The 17500-nt window shown below is 41.6% G+C and overlaps 1 protein-coding gene across 1 annotated transcript in view; it reads right to left on the bottom strand.

Moving 5' to 3' along the window:
• Window positions 1-17500, bottom strand: part of myofl (myoferlin like) — a 63233-nt gene that overhangs the window by 12999 nt on the left and 32734 nt on the right. Inside the window, exons 31-36 of the mRNA XM_080740828.1 lie at window positions 16405-16492; window positions 14952-15029; window positions 8716-8897; window positions 8018-8176; window positions 6955-7056; window positions 1195-1356 (exon numbers count right to left, since the gene is read on the bottom strand). Of these exons, the coding sequence (XP_080596954.1) occupies window positions 1195-1356; window positions 6955-7056; window positions 8018-8176; window positions 8716-8897; window positions 14952-15029; window positions 16405-16492 (771 nt within the window). The remainder of the gene's footprint in view (window positions 1-1194; window positions 1357-6954; window positions 7057-8017; window positions 8177-8715; window positions 8898-14951; window positions 15030-16404; window positions 16493-17500) is intronic.

Raw genomic sequence — 17500 nt, 5'->3', positions numbered from 1 at the left:
CAATGTGTCTGTCACAGATCGCGGTAAGCATGCAGAGTTTATTTATTTTGATGGGGAAATTACTTTCTTCTCATTGAACTGTACAGCGTTGCTTGTGTTGCTTTGCTTCGATGTGACAATGTGGAGGACGGCACGAGTCACGGCCTCATACACAACACATGAAAGCGCTGTTTTACATCCTCCATTCTAAATCCAAATTTCCCTTTTTGGTTTGTGATTGGTTGGCTTCAGCTGTCTGTACATTTAGCATGTTGTGTTACGCTGTTTTGCGTCCGGCTGCGACCTGCGGGCCGGTTCCAATAGTAATTAAATATCATCCCGGGGGCCATAGATAATTCATTCGCGGGCCGGATCTGGCCCCTGGGCCTTGACTTTGATGTGCTCTAAATGGTCTTGCCCCAACCTACATGTCAGATTTAATAGAACCATACATCCCTGCGAGACCATTATGCTCCCTGGATGCCGGTCTGCTTAAAGTCACAACTCACAACAAAGTAACAGTTGGGGGTGGAGCATTCACACATCGAGCCCCCTATCTTTGGAATGCACTCCCTCAAGCTGTCAGGGATGCAGACTCAATAAAACATTTTTGAATCTAGATTAAAAACGTATCTCTTTTGCCTACACCACGGTCTGCCTTAATCTCTGAACGCCACTTGCATGACCTAACCCTGCATGACCTAACCCTTACATTGTGTTGTTTTATTTTATCCTATTCTGTTTTTCTTTTCGTTTCTTTGCTGACTTATGGATCTTCAACTGTGTACTGCTACATGGAAATTGTTTGACCATGTGTGCTTTTTAATGTTTTTTTTTTTTTTTTTTGCTATTGTTTGCTGTTTGCCTTGTTGTGAAGTGCACAGAGACCCCTTGGGGTGATGTTGCACTATAGATAAAAAATAAACCGAAACTGAAACCGAACTGAAACTGTTAATAAATAGATTAAGAAATGCAGGTGTTTGACAATAATTTAACTCTTGAAAGTGTAAAACGGGTCCATTTGGTTTAATTTTTCACTCCCAGGAGTTAAAGATAAATAATTTATTTGGTTACCAACTCTCCATCAGTTAGCTGGGGAACCACCTGGAACCCCCTCAAGGACCACTAGCAGAGAACCACTGATCTAGATGTTGTAACACAGTAAATACAACTGTACAACAGGCTCCGCAACACGCCGCTGAGGGACAGTCGTACCACTTTGAGGAGCAGCACAGATCCAGGGAAGTTGGGGTTCTTCTTGAAGTTCCTGATGACAGCGGTTTGGACAATCTCACCGCCGCATTCCACCACCAGACTGGGAGAAGAAACCGTGGCCAGTTGGTAGGTCTTCATGTTCCTCAAACCCCAGGTCAATATCTACACACACGCACGCACGCACGCACGCACGCACGCACGCACGCACGCACACACACACACGCACACAGTCAGTCACGTATCTGACACTAAGGCAAGTTAGAGGAATGTGATAAAACAGGGCCATGGGGGTTAGATAAACGAGAGACAGGCACAGAGCACAAAAGGGGTTGTGATTTTAATCTCCTTTTTTTTCATTTCTTATTTATAGCCGTAGCTGTTTGATAGCTTAGGGTTGGGCTGGACTTGCCTGGTCATGTACTGTAGAGTGTAGCATAAAACAAGTTAACAGGCTATCTGGGAGGCTGGTTGGTGCCGTCGAGAAATAAAAAGAAATGGAGGCAGCATTGAAACATGGCTGGTCATTCATTTCAGTGGAACTTTCTCACTCAGCACATACAGTACACCCTTCTTCTAGGTGTTAGGACGCATAAAGCTCATAAAATGTTCATGGATGCTCTGTGGGGCCAACATCACTAACTGCCATGGAGCAAGCCCATCAGAGCTATGAGCCACATACGAGCAAACTACAAATGAGGGCTGTGTTTACCTGTAATATGCTGCCTAGAACGTACTAAATATTGATCCTTAGTTGGACAGTGAAGTTTTAGATGTGAGATGAATCACGATTGAGCAACTACATGGCATATTTCTGGCCTAAAATGTACTGTACTGTATAAATAATTTACAGACAAGACAGGACCTGAGGATCAGTGTTTCTCCTCCCTGCATGTGAGCCAGGGACGTGCAGACTCAGAGAATGTTAGAGAGGCAGGGGCTGACATTTCGAAAAGGGCCTTTTGGTGGAAATATCGAAAATAGCAGACTATTTTCAGTGCTTGATACCACACTGAACTAAGCATAAGCAAGTGAATACCGGTGAGAATGTGGCATAACGGCATGGATTTATACACAGAGAGGACAATTCTTTCAACATAAGATGCTGCATTCAAGTTCAGGAGAGTTGGGACAAGGCAATTCTCTTGAATGCTGCCTTCAGGTATGGCATGGAAAGAGGGACTTTTCATTTCTTTCACCACAGTAAAAACTGCATTCCTGGTCTGGAGAGGGCACTTTTTACAGACAGATAAAAGGGCAGGGGCTCGAGCCCCCTTTGATGTCTATGCCTGATTTACAGACAAGACGGGGCCTGAGGATCAGTGTTTCTCCTCCTTGCATGTGAGCTCTCATGCTGCCATGCTGGCTTGAACCGTCTGGAGCTCTTGCTTTAGCTCAGCTTTTGTGCGCATTAAACCCATTTATAACAGGTACACATTATTGTGTATCATTATTTTATGCTTTAACTATTAAAAAAATAGCAGATATACAAGCTCACAGCGCGGCACCGAGTGCCGCGCTGCGTGCTTGTAGATCTGCTATTTTTGAAAAATCGTGAAAATTTGAATCTGAACCCGACTCTTTAACTCTTTTACTGCCACAGAATTGAACAAAAAGCTCAATCCACTGCCAGCTAAATTGAGAATTGTCGCTCATCTTTGAAGGCCTACTGGAGAAATTTGGTTTCGACTATAAAGACAACAATTATATGGCAACGAAGAATAGAATGTCTACTTTGCAACAGAAAAAGATTTCGAGTTTTTATCTTGTTCTGTTCATTAGCTAGAAGCTGCAGAATGTGGCCTAAAAACAGCTCTTTGAGAACATAAAGCTGAGAAAAATGCATTTTTGTGAAGAATACATTTTCAGGCAGAAATCTCTCTTTAGCCTTTTATTGCTGGCTTCAGTAACATCACACCTATGATCAGTGGTTGTTTACAAACAAATTCAAAAAAATAAAAACAAGAAAAAGTGTCTTTTTACACACTTTTAGTGTGTAAGAGAAGTAAGAGCAGTAGTAAGAGCAGTGCAGAACATTGACACAGTGACATGAGCTTCAGCCTGAATCCTGCTTCAGCTTTCAGGGTTCTCTTTATCTCACTGTGACACTACTGTGACACTACATGTCTACAGTACAGAGTGTATATGTGTGTGTGCGTGCGTGCGTGCGTGCGTGCGTGCGTGTGTGTCATTCAGCCTGCACAGGGCCTGGGGCTCCATTCTGTTTCACTCCAGCCAGGCTCCTCCGGAAGGGCTCCACCGGGTCTGCTGAACTCGTACACGAGCCCATGGTCGATCTGTAAATTATACAAATACATAATTACTATAAAATACATGAAAAATAGTACACCTTCAAGCTCACAACGCGTCACAGCAGAATGCGTGGAGGTTGGGGGCCTACTATTTTCATCAAAAGGCCGTTTTAGAAATGTCAACCCCTGCCTCTCTAACATTCTATGCACTTCCTGCTTACCACACAAATATATATATATATATATATATATATATATATATATATATATATATATATATATATATATATATATATATAGTAATTATGTAAAAACAGCATTCATGGTCTGGAGAGGGCACTTTTTACAGATGGATAAAAGGGCAGGGGCTCAAGCCCCCTTTGATGTCTATGTGAGCATGTGCATGGTGCTAAGTCTGATTTACAGAAAAAAGTTTGTTTTTCCACGATGTGGAAATGAAGAAGTAGGCTCATCATCATCGTCGACTCATCATCTAAAATCATAGCCAGGAAAATATCAAATAGTTTATATCTAAACAAATCAATTTACAATTTTGACATTTAGCAAATGACTTACAATAAGTTCATATATAACATAAAATGCAGTTATAGTAAATAGTTACCATGCATTTACTGTCACAGTGAAATTCCCTTTATACCCTGTATACCTATATAAAATGTCACAATGCAACATAGCTCTGTTTACACAAAGCTGTACTCCCTCCAACTGTATATATGTTCCCCATTTTCAACAGTTTTTATTTGTAACACTTGCTTTGGCAATGTAAACGTATGTTTTCTCATGCCAATAAAGCTCCTTTGAATTGAACTGAAAAGCATGATGATGATGATGACGATAAAAAGAAACCTCTCCCTCTCTCTCTCACACACATCGTACGCACGCACACACAAACTAAGCCAATAAATCCTAAATTCCCATCAAATAATCCTAGTAGGCTGTGCAGTGCACGTACACTACACGCGGTACGTGCACGCGCGTGATAGGAACTCCACGTGTGTCCTGAGTAGCGACAAAAACAAACCAAGCACGTGGATCCTAACTGCTTGGATCAAGTTACTGATCCGGTCCGGATACGGAAACATTTCTTGCATGTATGTGTACGTGTAAATAGCCGGATGCAGTAGGCGGGCTCTAGACCGGATCCCAATGTCGGAGTGGCAACACGTCGCAATGGAAAACCGTTACCCTATCTCACTGATCACTGACCATCCCCCCATCCCAGGCTTCCAGTTCCACACGGATGCTCTGTTATCACACAGTATACAACTATATACAGTATACAACTATACAATACATACATGCACTGGATTGGAAGTCTTACTTTGGACAGTAGAATCGTGGCCTCTGTTCTCCGAGGGGTCTCTACGCGGAAGCCATTCTTCATTGGCCAAATCGCCCAGTTCGTCTGTCTCTTCGCGGCGGTGGCGGCGGTACATGGGTCTCTGCTGCTGCGGCGATGTGAGCCCCCGGGCGGGGGGATCCATCCTACACGGGGGTCGAGCTCCGTCGGGATCGGTTTCCACAATATCACGAGGCTCTTGATCCACTTCTGGACCCCGGTTCTTCGCGACTGGCACCATCTTCAATCTTTTTATCTTCAATACCAACGGCTACAGAGATCTTTTTCTCTTCTTCATCATCATCATCATCATGATCATCATCACGACCACCACCACCATTCGTGGGCGCTGCCTGGTCCTGAGTCACCAACGCGGGTAGGTTTGTAATCCTAATTCTAACAAAGTTTGTTTCTATCCGTGGATCTGCTCTGCTGCTGGCTGCTGCTCCGGCCAGGGGGGGAGGGTCGCACTTCGGCGGAATGATACCAGCAAGTTGAGGCTGAGTTGGCCTAATACATCTCAATATTCTAGTACTGCTAAATACTACTACCTACTACAATTACTATACTACTAATACTATAAAACAACTGATTTCCGACAAAATGATCGCTTTTACCAACGTTTCTCTCTCTCTTTCTCTACTAACAGCCCGATGCATAAAACAATATAGTCCCTCAACGCTGCTAGCAGCTAGCAGTGGCGTCGGTTCAGAACAAGCTAAGGTATGGCAACATGACTGGTGTCTGGTGAAGACACCAGTCATGTTGCCATACCTTAGCAACAGGCACGATGAAAAGTATTTTTTTATTATTTCCCCCTGTCAAGGTATGGCAGCTGCATACCCCTGCCATACCCAATTGACGCCCCTGGCAGCTAGGCTGGTGCAGAGTCGCTCTGGGCAGGCGGAGCCAGGACAGTCTGTTTACTTTTTTTTTTTATGAAAGGTTTCCGGCTGTCCTCAAAACGACACTGACGACCAATTATGCATTCAAAAGTTGCGCAAGGACGTCTTTTATCATAATCCATAAAAAACATCAAACGAACGAACGCCCGTATTGGCCCTACTCGACCTCAAGAATTGGGGCGAACAGGAACGTTCAAAGCAGTATAAGAGTTAAGTGTCTTTTGAATCCTTCTAAGGTTTTTTGTGTCAGCAATCTGGCCAGCCATCGTCAAAGAAAATGTCCTTTTCACTTAACTGGAGCTCAGTTAGTCTGTTCTTGAGAGACTACTATGTCAGTGGTTCTCAAACGTTTTCATGTGAAGGACCCCCAAACTGATATTTATTTGGCCACGGACCCCCATCTCAAAATATCTAGTTCCGGGGACCACCCAGAAGCAAAATTTGAGTTACAAACGTTTGCTTTAAAAATACATATATTCAAAGATTTGCACACATTTTCACGACTTTTTCAAATAGCAGATCTACAAGCTCGCAGCGCGGCACTCGGTGCCGCGCTGTGAGCTTGTAGATCTGCTATTTTCAATTGCTAAAGCATTCAATACTTCTTGGCCTAAATGGGTTAATTCTTGCCCCGTTCATTCTGTGTTGGGCAGTAACTTATTACTTAGTAATATATTACTGTAATATTATTACTTTACCCAGTAACGAGTAGTGTAAGGTATTACTCTGCCAAAACAGTAATATACCATATTACTATACAGTATGTACAAAAATAGTATATATATGACATATTACTGTGGTTTTGTTGGCTGCCTTTTGAAAACATTTAATTTAAAAGGTCAAGAGAGATTGCTGCTTTATTTTATAGCCGTTTTGGCTGATTGGTGACTCTTTTATTATTCCCAAGAATTGAATTGAGTTCTAAAAGGAGCTGGCTGAACAGACTGTTTGTTGGTGAACATCTCTCTTATTATCAGTTTATTTAAAAAAATGTGCGGGTGGTGGGAGTAATATGTAATATAATATGTAATGTAATATACTGTATTACTCTTACTTTTTTAAGTAGTAATATGTCATAAGTAACATATTATTATTAATATTGCCCAACATTAAGCTTAAAAGGCAAATAATGCAAGTTTCATCTTCATTCGTCTGGGAGAAAGCGCAGCTTTCAGGAAAACGTCTTTTAGAGCCCAGGTGCGGAGTTGGCCCTCGTGGTCTTGGGGGCTCGGTTGGTGTACCGTACCTCGATAGCAGTGAGCTGCACCACGGGTCTGATGCCCTGAGGAACCATGAACAGATTCTCTCCCCGCCTGGGAGGGACCAACGGCATGTCTCCTTCTGTCACCTGGAGGTCAGAAAGCAGAAAGTTAGCACATCTTTAGCACATCTTTCTGCTATTAGATTCACAATTCTGTAATTTTAGATTCAGACTGCAAGCTTTGTCTTGGTTTTATAAAACTGAAGAAGCATCATTTGGTCTTTGATGGCAACAGGTTGGGTTTAAATTACTTATTGTAGCTTATATTCCATGCCATTTTAGTAATTTAGACATTTAGCAGGCACTCTTATCCGGAGCAAAATCAGAATAAACGTGTAAGCATGAGCTGGTTAAAAGGTAAAAAGTCACATATTATGTAGTGCAGAGAGAACAATGTAGAAGATTTGAAGCAGTGTCGATTCTGACAGAAAAGTTTTATTTAGTTTAGTCATAGTCTTTTGAATAAGTTTTAGTTTAGTTAGTCTAGTCACTAAATATACAGTTGATTTTGTCGTCAAAAATGCTTGGGCGAGCCTTGATGGTGTCATAATGGATGATTTTACACTTGGTTGCATGCTGAAAATAGCCTCGCAACAAGCTCACAACGCGCAACAGTGTAGATCTACTATTTTCAGGGTGCAACACCCGAGCACAACCAAACATAAAATGACTTGTCTTTTAGTTCTACTGGATCTCTTCGCCATTCGTTTTTATTTGCTGAGGAAATTGTCAATATTTATTCTTGGTTTTAGTCATCATAGCTTAGTTTTTATTTAGTTGTCATCAGTGAAATGAGGTAGTCGGTAGTTGTCATAGTTTTAGTCGACAAAATCAACACTGCTTCGAAGGAACTTGGATGCCACGTAAGCGATGAAAATCCATCTAAACAGCATGCTCTCTAAATCATATTATTAACATTTGCGATAGAGAAAAAACACCAATCTAACAAAACAAAACGAGAACAAGTAACCAACGTACAGGTATATCTGCAAACTAGCATCAAGAAGGACTACAAGGGGAGTGAAGTGAGTGCTAGGGGATGGGGTACCTTGTCCTTCAGTAGGAGCTCAGCGGCTACAAGGATTTCCCCAGCACCACGGCCTTTCCTGGTGACGGGGAACCACAGCAGCTTGGGAGCGACGGCCACACTAGGGTTCAGCTTCACAACAGGAGGGCAGGTACAGCGACCCATGGGCTCATCTTTACCCTGGACACGACAGGACAGGACAAGACAAGACAAGACAAGACAAGACAAGACAAGACAAGACAAGACAAGACAAGACAAGAGATAAACCCTGGAGTTTCATGGTGTTTTTTCTTGTTACATGTACTTCAAGGACACACAAGGCTAATAGAAAATGCAGGCTTTCTATTCCTGAAAAGTTGCAATGTTAAAGTGGAAGCCAATGTTCTCACGATAATATATATTTTTTAATCATCTGTCAAACGATGATGTTACAAGACTATGGATTTCTGAACTTCCCACAGCTCTCCTAAGAGACTTGGACCTAGTAGATATATATATATTTTCTTTGCTATTTTACTGTGGACAATGGTCTTTAGCGGTCTAGTGTCAGTGGCCTTATTTATGGCTGTGAAGCTTTCTTTATGAAATGACCAAAATATCTTTGAATTTTGGTTTTAATTCATATTCAAAAAATAAACAAAGGGACCCATTAAAATCTGTCTGCGACCCACATACTGGAAGCATTATAGTGATAATGCTTCCAGTTAAAGTATACGTACCACTTGATCTTGGTCCAGCAGCTCCAGCACCACGTTGGGAGGGTTGTGGGCGATGGCCTGCGGGTCTCCATAGATGTGAACGTCCTCAAAGATCAGGGTCTGATCCCAGGTGGGGTTCAGGGTGGCCTTGATGACCTCAGTGGTCTTACTGACGTGCAGGAATGACACGTGGGCGTAGGGATCTGGGCAGGGACGTGCAGAGAATGTTAGAGAGGCAGGGGCTGAAATTCCTAAAAGGACCTTTTGGTCACTTTGTGTTGCTTCTTTTGACCCGTTTTCATTGCCAGTGGTGTAAAGTAATTAAAGGAGTAGTTCACCCCCAAAATGACTTTTCTTCAATCATATTTATTTTTATTTTTGTCGCATTCCTAAAGAAAAAAAAATGATTATAAAAAATGTACCCCCATTGATTCCGGATGGAGACCCAAATGCATTTGCATCCGGAATCAATGGGCCTACAAATAGTCCAGTCATTTTAGGGTTAGACCTAGAACAAATTGCAATAGTAGCAAACTCAACTGATTTTGTATCCTCATTATGTCCTTAGTGAGGGAAAAAAAGTCCCAAGGAATCCCACCGGGGCAAAGTTTTGAAAACAACCTATCTACCTTCACTTACTATACACTACAATATAAAGGAAAAAATTACTGAAAGAAAATCTGCTTTAAAGGGGAGTTTCGGTCAAAAACGACTTTCCTACCTTTAAAATGTTGATTCAGGAAGCTTCTGGGTTGATCCTGGTTAGTTTTGACCCATAGCAGCATTTTGTTCCATTTTGGATTTTCTCCCCTGCACCCCACGGCTCCAAACGGCACCTCTTGGGTCACTCCATAATCCGGTTATTATTCTCGCTCAAAACTCACTTTTCTCGCTCGGTCTCAGTCCCTGGTAACGTTGTTAGCAAATCCAAGCTACACCAGCTCCAGGTCGCCGCCATGTTTGTTTACTTTTAGCTCAACTCTGAACTCTCAGCCCAGGAGAGAACACTGTGAAATCACGTTTTGTATCGCGTGACTCCCCGACGCGCGACGAACAATAAAACACAAAAATGCTCTTAGCCAAAGAAAAAAGATGTAACTATGTCGACAAAGTCTGCAGAGTGATGTATGGTGTAGCCTCTTGTCTACCTCAACAGGCACAACAGGCTGTGGGGGGAGGGGGGTGGAGCTGTGAGCAGCAGCAGCAGCTCGTGAACGCGCGTTTCCCAACGGGTATGGGATTTCCCAGTGTTTCTCTTGCAGGGCTGAGAGTTCAGAGTTGAGCTTCTTGTAAACAAACATGGCGGCGACCAGGAGCTGTTGTAGCTCGTATATGCTAACAACGTTACCAGGGACTGAGACCGAGCGAGAAAAGTGAGTTTTGAGCGAGAATAATAACCGGATTATGGAGTGACCCAAGAGGTGCCGTTTGGAGCCGTGGGGTGCAGGGGAGAAAATCCAAAATAGAACAAAATGCTGCTATGGGTCAAAACTAACCAGGATCAACCCAGAAGCTTCCTGAATCAACATTTTAAAGGTAGGAAAGTCGTTTTTGACCGAAACTCCCCTTTAAGTGGGATGTGAGGGGTCTAACTAGGGGTTTGTCATCATGCTGAATCCATTGCAGGCATTTGTTTTGCACAAAAAACATTCTGTGGGCTAGAAATGGCCTTAGAAAACAATACACGTATGGGTGCGTTTTCATGTTAGTCGGAGGCCTTAGGGTTTTTTTTTTCTCGTGCTAATCAGTCTAAAAGTTCAAAATTTTGCACAGATGTAGCTCAGGGCATGCTCTAATGATTTAGCTAGGGCGCCCGAGTCTGCAACATTCGGGGTCGCCACAGCGGCCAAATCAAGTTGGGCTCCCATCGACTTTAGTGATGAAAAGTGATGAGTCATCACTTTTCAGAGTTTTGTTGGTGCTGTGGCGACCCCGAAGGTCGCAGACTCGGGCGCCCTAGCTAAATCATTAGAGCATGCCCTGAGCTACATCTGTGCAAAATTTTGAACTTTTAGACTGATTAGCACGAGAAAAAAAAACCCTAAGGCCTCCGACTAACATGAAAACGCACCCATACGTGTATTGTTTTCTAAGGCCATTTCTAGCCCACAGAATGTTTTTTGTGCAAAACAAATGCCTGCAATGGATTCAGCATGATGACAAACCCCTAGTTTGACCCCTCACATCCCACTTAAAGCAGATTTTTTTTCAGTCATTTTTTCCTTTATATTGTAGTGTATAGTAAGTGAAGGTAGATAGGTCGTTTTCAAAACTTTGCCCCGGTGGGATTCCTTGGGACTTTTTTTCCCTCACTAAGGACATATTGAGGATACAAAATCAGTTGAGTTTGCTACTATTGCAATTTGTTCTAGGTTTGGACAAATTTTGGCCTAAAATGACTGGACTAAAAGAGTCTCCTCAAATGATTGGCTTAGGAAAGAGACAAAACTAAACAATTATATTGAACTCAAATCTCCATGGGGTGAGTCATTTTGGGGGTGAACTACTCCTTTAAGTACATTTACTTAAGCACTGTACTTAAAGGGGTACTGTCACCTAAATGGGTACTGTCACTTTAAAAAGTCATCTTAAAAGGATCCCTGGCTGATATGACAAATATGCTTTAATACATTATAATTGTCCTCTGTAACTACAATGTAAAATTAAAAATGCCTTAAATATTTTATTTCTTCTAGAAATAGCTAATCTTTCACTCAACAGGGGAAATACCTGTCGCAAGTTGATGATGTCATAAATGTCATGTGTGAATTATCCCTATGGAATTTATGGCATGCATGTGCAAAAAACACATTTGAAATATTGATTTGATGCTCATATTAACCATAGGAAGTTTTATGTTTGTTTTTAATTTCACATGCATGCCATAAATTCCATAGGGATAGATCACACATGACATTTATGACATCATCAACTTGCGACGGGCATTTCCCCTGTTGAGTGAAAGATTAGCTATTTCTAGAAGAAATAAAATAATTAAGGTGTTTTTAATTTTACATTGTAGTTATAGAGGACAATTATAGTGTATTAAGGCATATTTGTCATATTAGCCAGGGATCCCTTTAAAATATGAGTTAATATTTGTATGATGTCATTGTGGGAATGCGCAATTATAAGCCAATCAAATTAATTGACTGTAGGCCTACTTAGACTACTTACTGTACTGGTCAGCTGTTGTTGGGGAGCGAGGGGCAGATTACACTGTGACATGAGTTTCAGACTATTTCAGAGAGACCACGTGACCTACTGTATCATACCTGTACTATTATAATTTCAGGGCGTGTCAGCGGGCCTTTGACGTCAATTTTGACGTTTATTTTTGTACTTTACTTGAGTACTTCCAATTTCCAATACTTTTACTTCTACTACATCTCGGATCCAAATATTGTACGTTTTACTCCACTACAATAATTTGAAAGCTTTGGTTACTATAGTTACTTTGTAGATTGATTATTATTACAAAACATTAACCTCTTCAACCCTAAATACGGTACTGTACAGGGACGTTGAAGTTTCAATATTGAGCTGGGTGCTCGTTTTTGACCCCGCCCCTTTTTAAGTAGGTATTTGTACTTTACTTGAGTATTTCCAATTTCCAATACTTTTACTTCTACTCCACTACATCTCGGATCCAAATATTGTACTTTTACTCCACTACATTTATTTGAAAACTTTAGTTACTAGTTACTTTGCGGATATAAGTTATAATATTTTAAAACACACATTAACCACTTTAGCCATTATACCTAGGTTGTTTGAAAATAGCCGATCTACAAGCTCCAAACGCATCATATCACGACGCCTTGTGAGCTTGTAGATCTGCTATTTTCCAAAAAATTGTACTTTTACTTTTGGTACTTTAAGTACATTTTGATGCCAATACTTTCGTACTTTTACTCAAGTTCATTTTGAATTGAAGTAGGCCTACATCTACATTGCAGTATTGATACTTTTACTTAACCAGTAAGACTCCCTAATCGGGAGATAAGCGACCGTTGGTCGCTTATCTCCACAAATAGGCCAAAAGTTTGTTAGTTTGTTTTACCAATTATCAAGACATACGGGCAGTTGACAGTTTGCCATGGTTACTCATTGAAGTTGAATCTCCATATATGGAGATAACCTACGCATCACACTAAGTCTGACCTCACCAGTCCATATTTGGGCATGAGCAACTTATGTCTCCATATATGGAGATATGATGACATCACACAGTCCTCAGCCGATGATGTGGCGTGATGTCATACAATACACAAACGAGCCCTACAGTATAAAGGGGCAATTCTTGCCAGGAAAGAAGCATTTCTTCGACTCAGACCTTATCGCCAGGGTTGGCTTATAGCAGCTGTCGGTAGGACCATATATGGATTCTGTTAGTGTGGATCTCCTAACAGGGCATCATCTGGGATACAATCCCTTTTATGCCCATATATGGAGATCCCTAACAGAATCCCTTTCATGCCCATATATGGAGATCCCTAACAGAATCCCTTTTATGCCCATATATGGAGATCCCTAACAGCATCCCTTTTATGCCCATACTGTATGGAGATCACTAACAGCTAACAGAATCCCTTTTATGCCCATATATGGAGATCCCTAACAGAATCCCTTTTATGCCCATATATGGAGATCCCTAACAGAATCCCTTTTATGCCCATATATGGAGATCCCTAACAGAATCCCTTTTATGCCCATATATGGAGATCCCTAACAGAATCCATTTTATGCCCATATATGGAGATCCCTAACAGAATCCCTTGTATTACCATATATGGAGATCCCTAACAGAATCCCTTTTATGCCCATATATGGAGATCCCTAACAGAATCCCTTTTATGCCCATATATTATGGAGAAATCCCTGCTCTGAGTATCTGACATCAGTGTGATGTCACCTGTTTATGCCCATATATGGAGATCCCTGCTCTGCGTATCTGGTTGCTATGGTAAACAGTTGGTTGCTAGGGTAAAAAAACATGGTTGCTATGGTAAACAGTTGGTTGCTAGGGTAAACAGTTGGTTGCTAGGGTAAAACCATGGTTGCTAAGGTGGTTGCTAACGTACATTAACAGACCAGCAACAACAGACTGTTGCCACAGCAACGTACACAAAGGTTTGTGTACACATGTGGTGTGATGTCATACTGATGCAGAGATATGAGCAGGGCAAAGGTGTGACGTGTGACGGACGGACGGCCGGTGGAGGTTTTCATAGTAAACTGCTCCCTGACGGTCGCAATCTTATATATACATTCCTTTAAGAGCCACGCCCACACTCCACACAACGGACATGAAGCCTCCACAAAACGGACATGAAGCCTCCACAAAACGGACATGGTTGAAGCCTGATTCGCCCCCTGTCGCCACTGGGGGGCACTGTTCACTAATATATGAGACAGCAATGTGTTCACTGCTCTCAGAGATCTCCATATATGGACAAATCAATGTGATTGCTGGTATACCGTGAGGGGGCCCGAGCTCTAGATTTGAGGGCCCCCGAAGGGGGCCCGAAATTCTAGTAAGTAAAGAATGTGAGTCCACTGGTCTTTGCCATCTCCAGGCAAACGTCACAATGCAGTGTCAGCCTGGCTTCATCAAAGTCGTCTCCATAGATTTGCACCATGCGTTTGCGGGCGCTGTTTCCGACAACACAATCCTCCACATGTGTGTTGACCATTTCCACACGTGAGAAAAACTTTAGCATGATTCTCAAAGCAAAAAAAACGTGCTAAAAGTGTCTAGCTGCATACGCAGGCCACGGGCTGAGTGCAATGAAGTTGGAAGCAATGGACTGCAGCGATGCCGTTTTAGTGGTCCAGCGTGTGGGGCACAGGGGTCGCAGAGACGGTGCGTCTTCGTCTTGGTAGGCTACAGTATAACAGAGCTACATCATACAGCCAGGATGTGGGCAGTCTTTGACGCTGTGTTAGCCCTATACTCTAATTGAAAGGGACAAAGCCAACGTGTGATATCGGCCGAGTGCCAGGAATGCAGTTTGGCCAGTTTGGGAAAACTTGTGAAAACGACTGAGTGCTAGGAATTGTCGGCGAAAAATCATTGGGCTCTCATAACTGTACGCTCAAGCTCTCAGGCGCCCCCTATGATTCCGCCCCTGGTACTGTATATTTCAGGCCATCTGAAAATAACCGATCTACAAGCTCCCAATGAGTTGCGGTTTACTTAAGTAAAACATTTGAGTACTTTTTTTCCACCACTGTTCATTGCTTAATTTTTTTACCTGAGAAACTGTCCTTGTCCATGGCACAGAGATTCCTGGCCTGATACACGTACACTCTCAGATGATACATGTACGAACCTGAAGGAAGATGAGGTGGGTCAGCATAAGAAAACACAATTAGCACTTAGTCAATAAACATATTAGTAGAAACAGAAATACTGCCAACAAACCGAATCTTGAAGACTTGAACCAGTGTTGAGCTTGAACTATCAAAATATATATTATATATCTATTGTTCTTTTTCTTTCTTTATTTTTCCATTCTGTTTTTGTAGTATGCCCTATTCTAATGTATTTTTTGTCCTGTGTCATGTATATGTTATGTCTCTGGGTAATATCTTTGTGTTGAAATGTGCTATAAAATACATGAAAGCTATATATAAATCATAAAAAGGAAGACTTGCAGTGGTGTAAAGTAACTAAGTAGCCTACATTTACTTGGTTTTTTTGTACTTTAGGTATTTCCAATTTTCAGCACTTTTACTTTTACTCCACTACACCTCAGAGGAAAATATTGTACTTTTCCTCCATTACAATTATTTGAAAACTTAAGTTACTTTGTAGATTTGGATTATTATACATTAACCACAGATTTCGTCCATTTGAAAATAGCAGATCTACAAGCTCACATAGTGATCTAGTAGATCGGCTATTTTCACAAGACTTTTCATACATTTTTAACCTGTGAAATGGGACATTCTGCATAATGAGTAGTTTTACTTTTGGTACTTTATACATTTTGATGCCCATACTTTTGCCCGTACTTTTACTCAAGCACATTTTGAATTCCGGATTTTTACTCAAAACAGAGTATTTCTATATTGCAGTATTAATACTTTTACTTAAAGGGGCACTCCACCACTTTTCAACCTATGTTCATATAATTGGTCCTCACTCAAAAATAGCTTTTTCTTCTTTTTTTCTTTTTTTTTCTCAGAGGAGGGCTGTGGGCAGGTCAGAAACCCATCGTCTTGTGACATCATCGATTGCCAATCCAGCTTATAGAAACTGCAGGCTTTCTATTCCTGAAAAGTTGCAATTTTAAAGTGGAAGCCATTGTTCTCGCGATAATAAAAATCTAAATATATTTTCAAAAATATTGATTAATTCTTTTTGGGGGAAAATGATGATGTCACAAGACGATGGATTCTGAACTTCCCACAGCTCTCCTAGGAGACTTGGACTGAGTGGAAAAAAATTGTGATATTTTATCATGAACATTAGTGAGGACCTATTATATGAAGACAGGTTGAAAAAACTGTGAGTACTTTTTCCACTTCCGAAGACTTGATACTAATTAACAGGGTCTGCCTATTTATCAGATTTGGCCCCCAGATTTAATGCTATCTTGATTTAGTGTCAGCCTCCGGGGAGGAAGTGGAGGCCAGGCCAGTCTTGTTTAATCAGTGCCAGTGAAATGGCAAACAGTAGATGGAACCGGTGTGGGCGCTTACGGTCAAAGTGGCAGGAAACCGTGGGCGTGTTGGCACCGAACAGCCTGGCTGCATCTTTTTTACTGGCCTTCTCATCAACATCAACCCCCTTTGAACACACAAATAGAACAAACGCCTTAATAAAGCACTTTCCATCATGATGAAGATAACACACAAAGTACAAAATCACTCAGGACATGGCTCTTAGTGCAACGTGAGCAGCGGGACAGAAGCGCCCTTCCTGAGTTAAAGGGTCTATACTTGATCCCTTCTACAGAGTCTACACCAAGGGTTCTCAAACTTTTCAGGCCGTGAACAGAAGGACAACGATCCACTTGTCCTAGACTCTTCGCCCTCCTGGCTTAACTGTGGAATAAACTCCGTGTTGCACTTAGAACCCTAGCTTCCGCCGTGGTCTGAAGACTCACCTCTTCAGACTTCACCTTAGCCCACAGCACCACTTGCCTACCCAATGACCATGCATGTAATTTAGATAGCTTTTTTTATTAGATTACTTTCTTAGATTACTATTTCTATGCATTTGATGTATTGATGTTGATGTATTGATGTATTACCTTGCTATAGAGGGTATGCGCATGACATCATCATCATACCTGAAGTTAGGCGGGAACACCTACTGAGTGGCAAAAAAACGACTTTCTGGCCTTGACAGCCCATACATCCAAACAGAAAAGTCCTATCTTATTGCATTAAACAACATTAAACAACATTAAACTCACTTTGTCACTCACTTTGCCACTCGATTTGCCACTCACTTTATGCATGCGCATACCCATATTGTAAATCGTTCTGGATTAAGAGTGTCTGCTAAATGCCTAAATTGTAAATTGTAGAAGCGACCTTGCTGAGTTCAAATCCATTCATCACCGCAGATCCATATAAAAGTATAATAACAGGATGTGGTTCAGACCTCAATCTCAATAGAACATTTCAGAATGCACTGTGGGGCCTGAGGCACCAGCGGTGCACCACATGTGCAGTACTATACACCAGTGTTTCTCAAACTTTTAAATTCCAAGGTCTTCCCTTAACTCTGACAGTATACAAATGGAACCAAATGGACCTGTTAGGGTCCATTTGGTTCCATTTGTATTCT

The sequence above is a fragment of the Nannobrachium achirus genome (genome assembly GCF_963921795.1).
Source record: "Nannobrachium achirus genome assembly, chromosome: 13".
Classification (NCBI taxonomy): domain Eukaryota; kingdom Metazoa; phylum Chordata; class Actinopteri; order Myctophiformes; family Myctophidae; genus Nannobrachium; species Nannobrachium achirus.
This window is presented reverse-complemented; position numbering and strand designations above follow the sequence as displayed.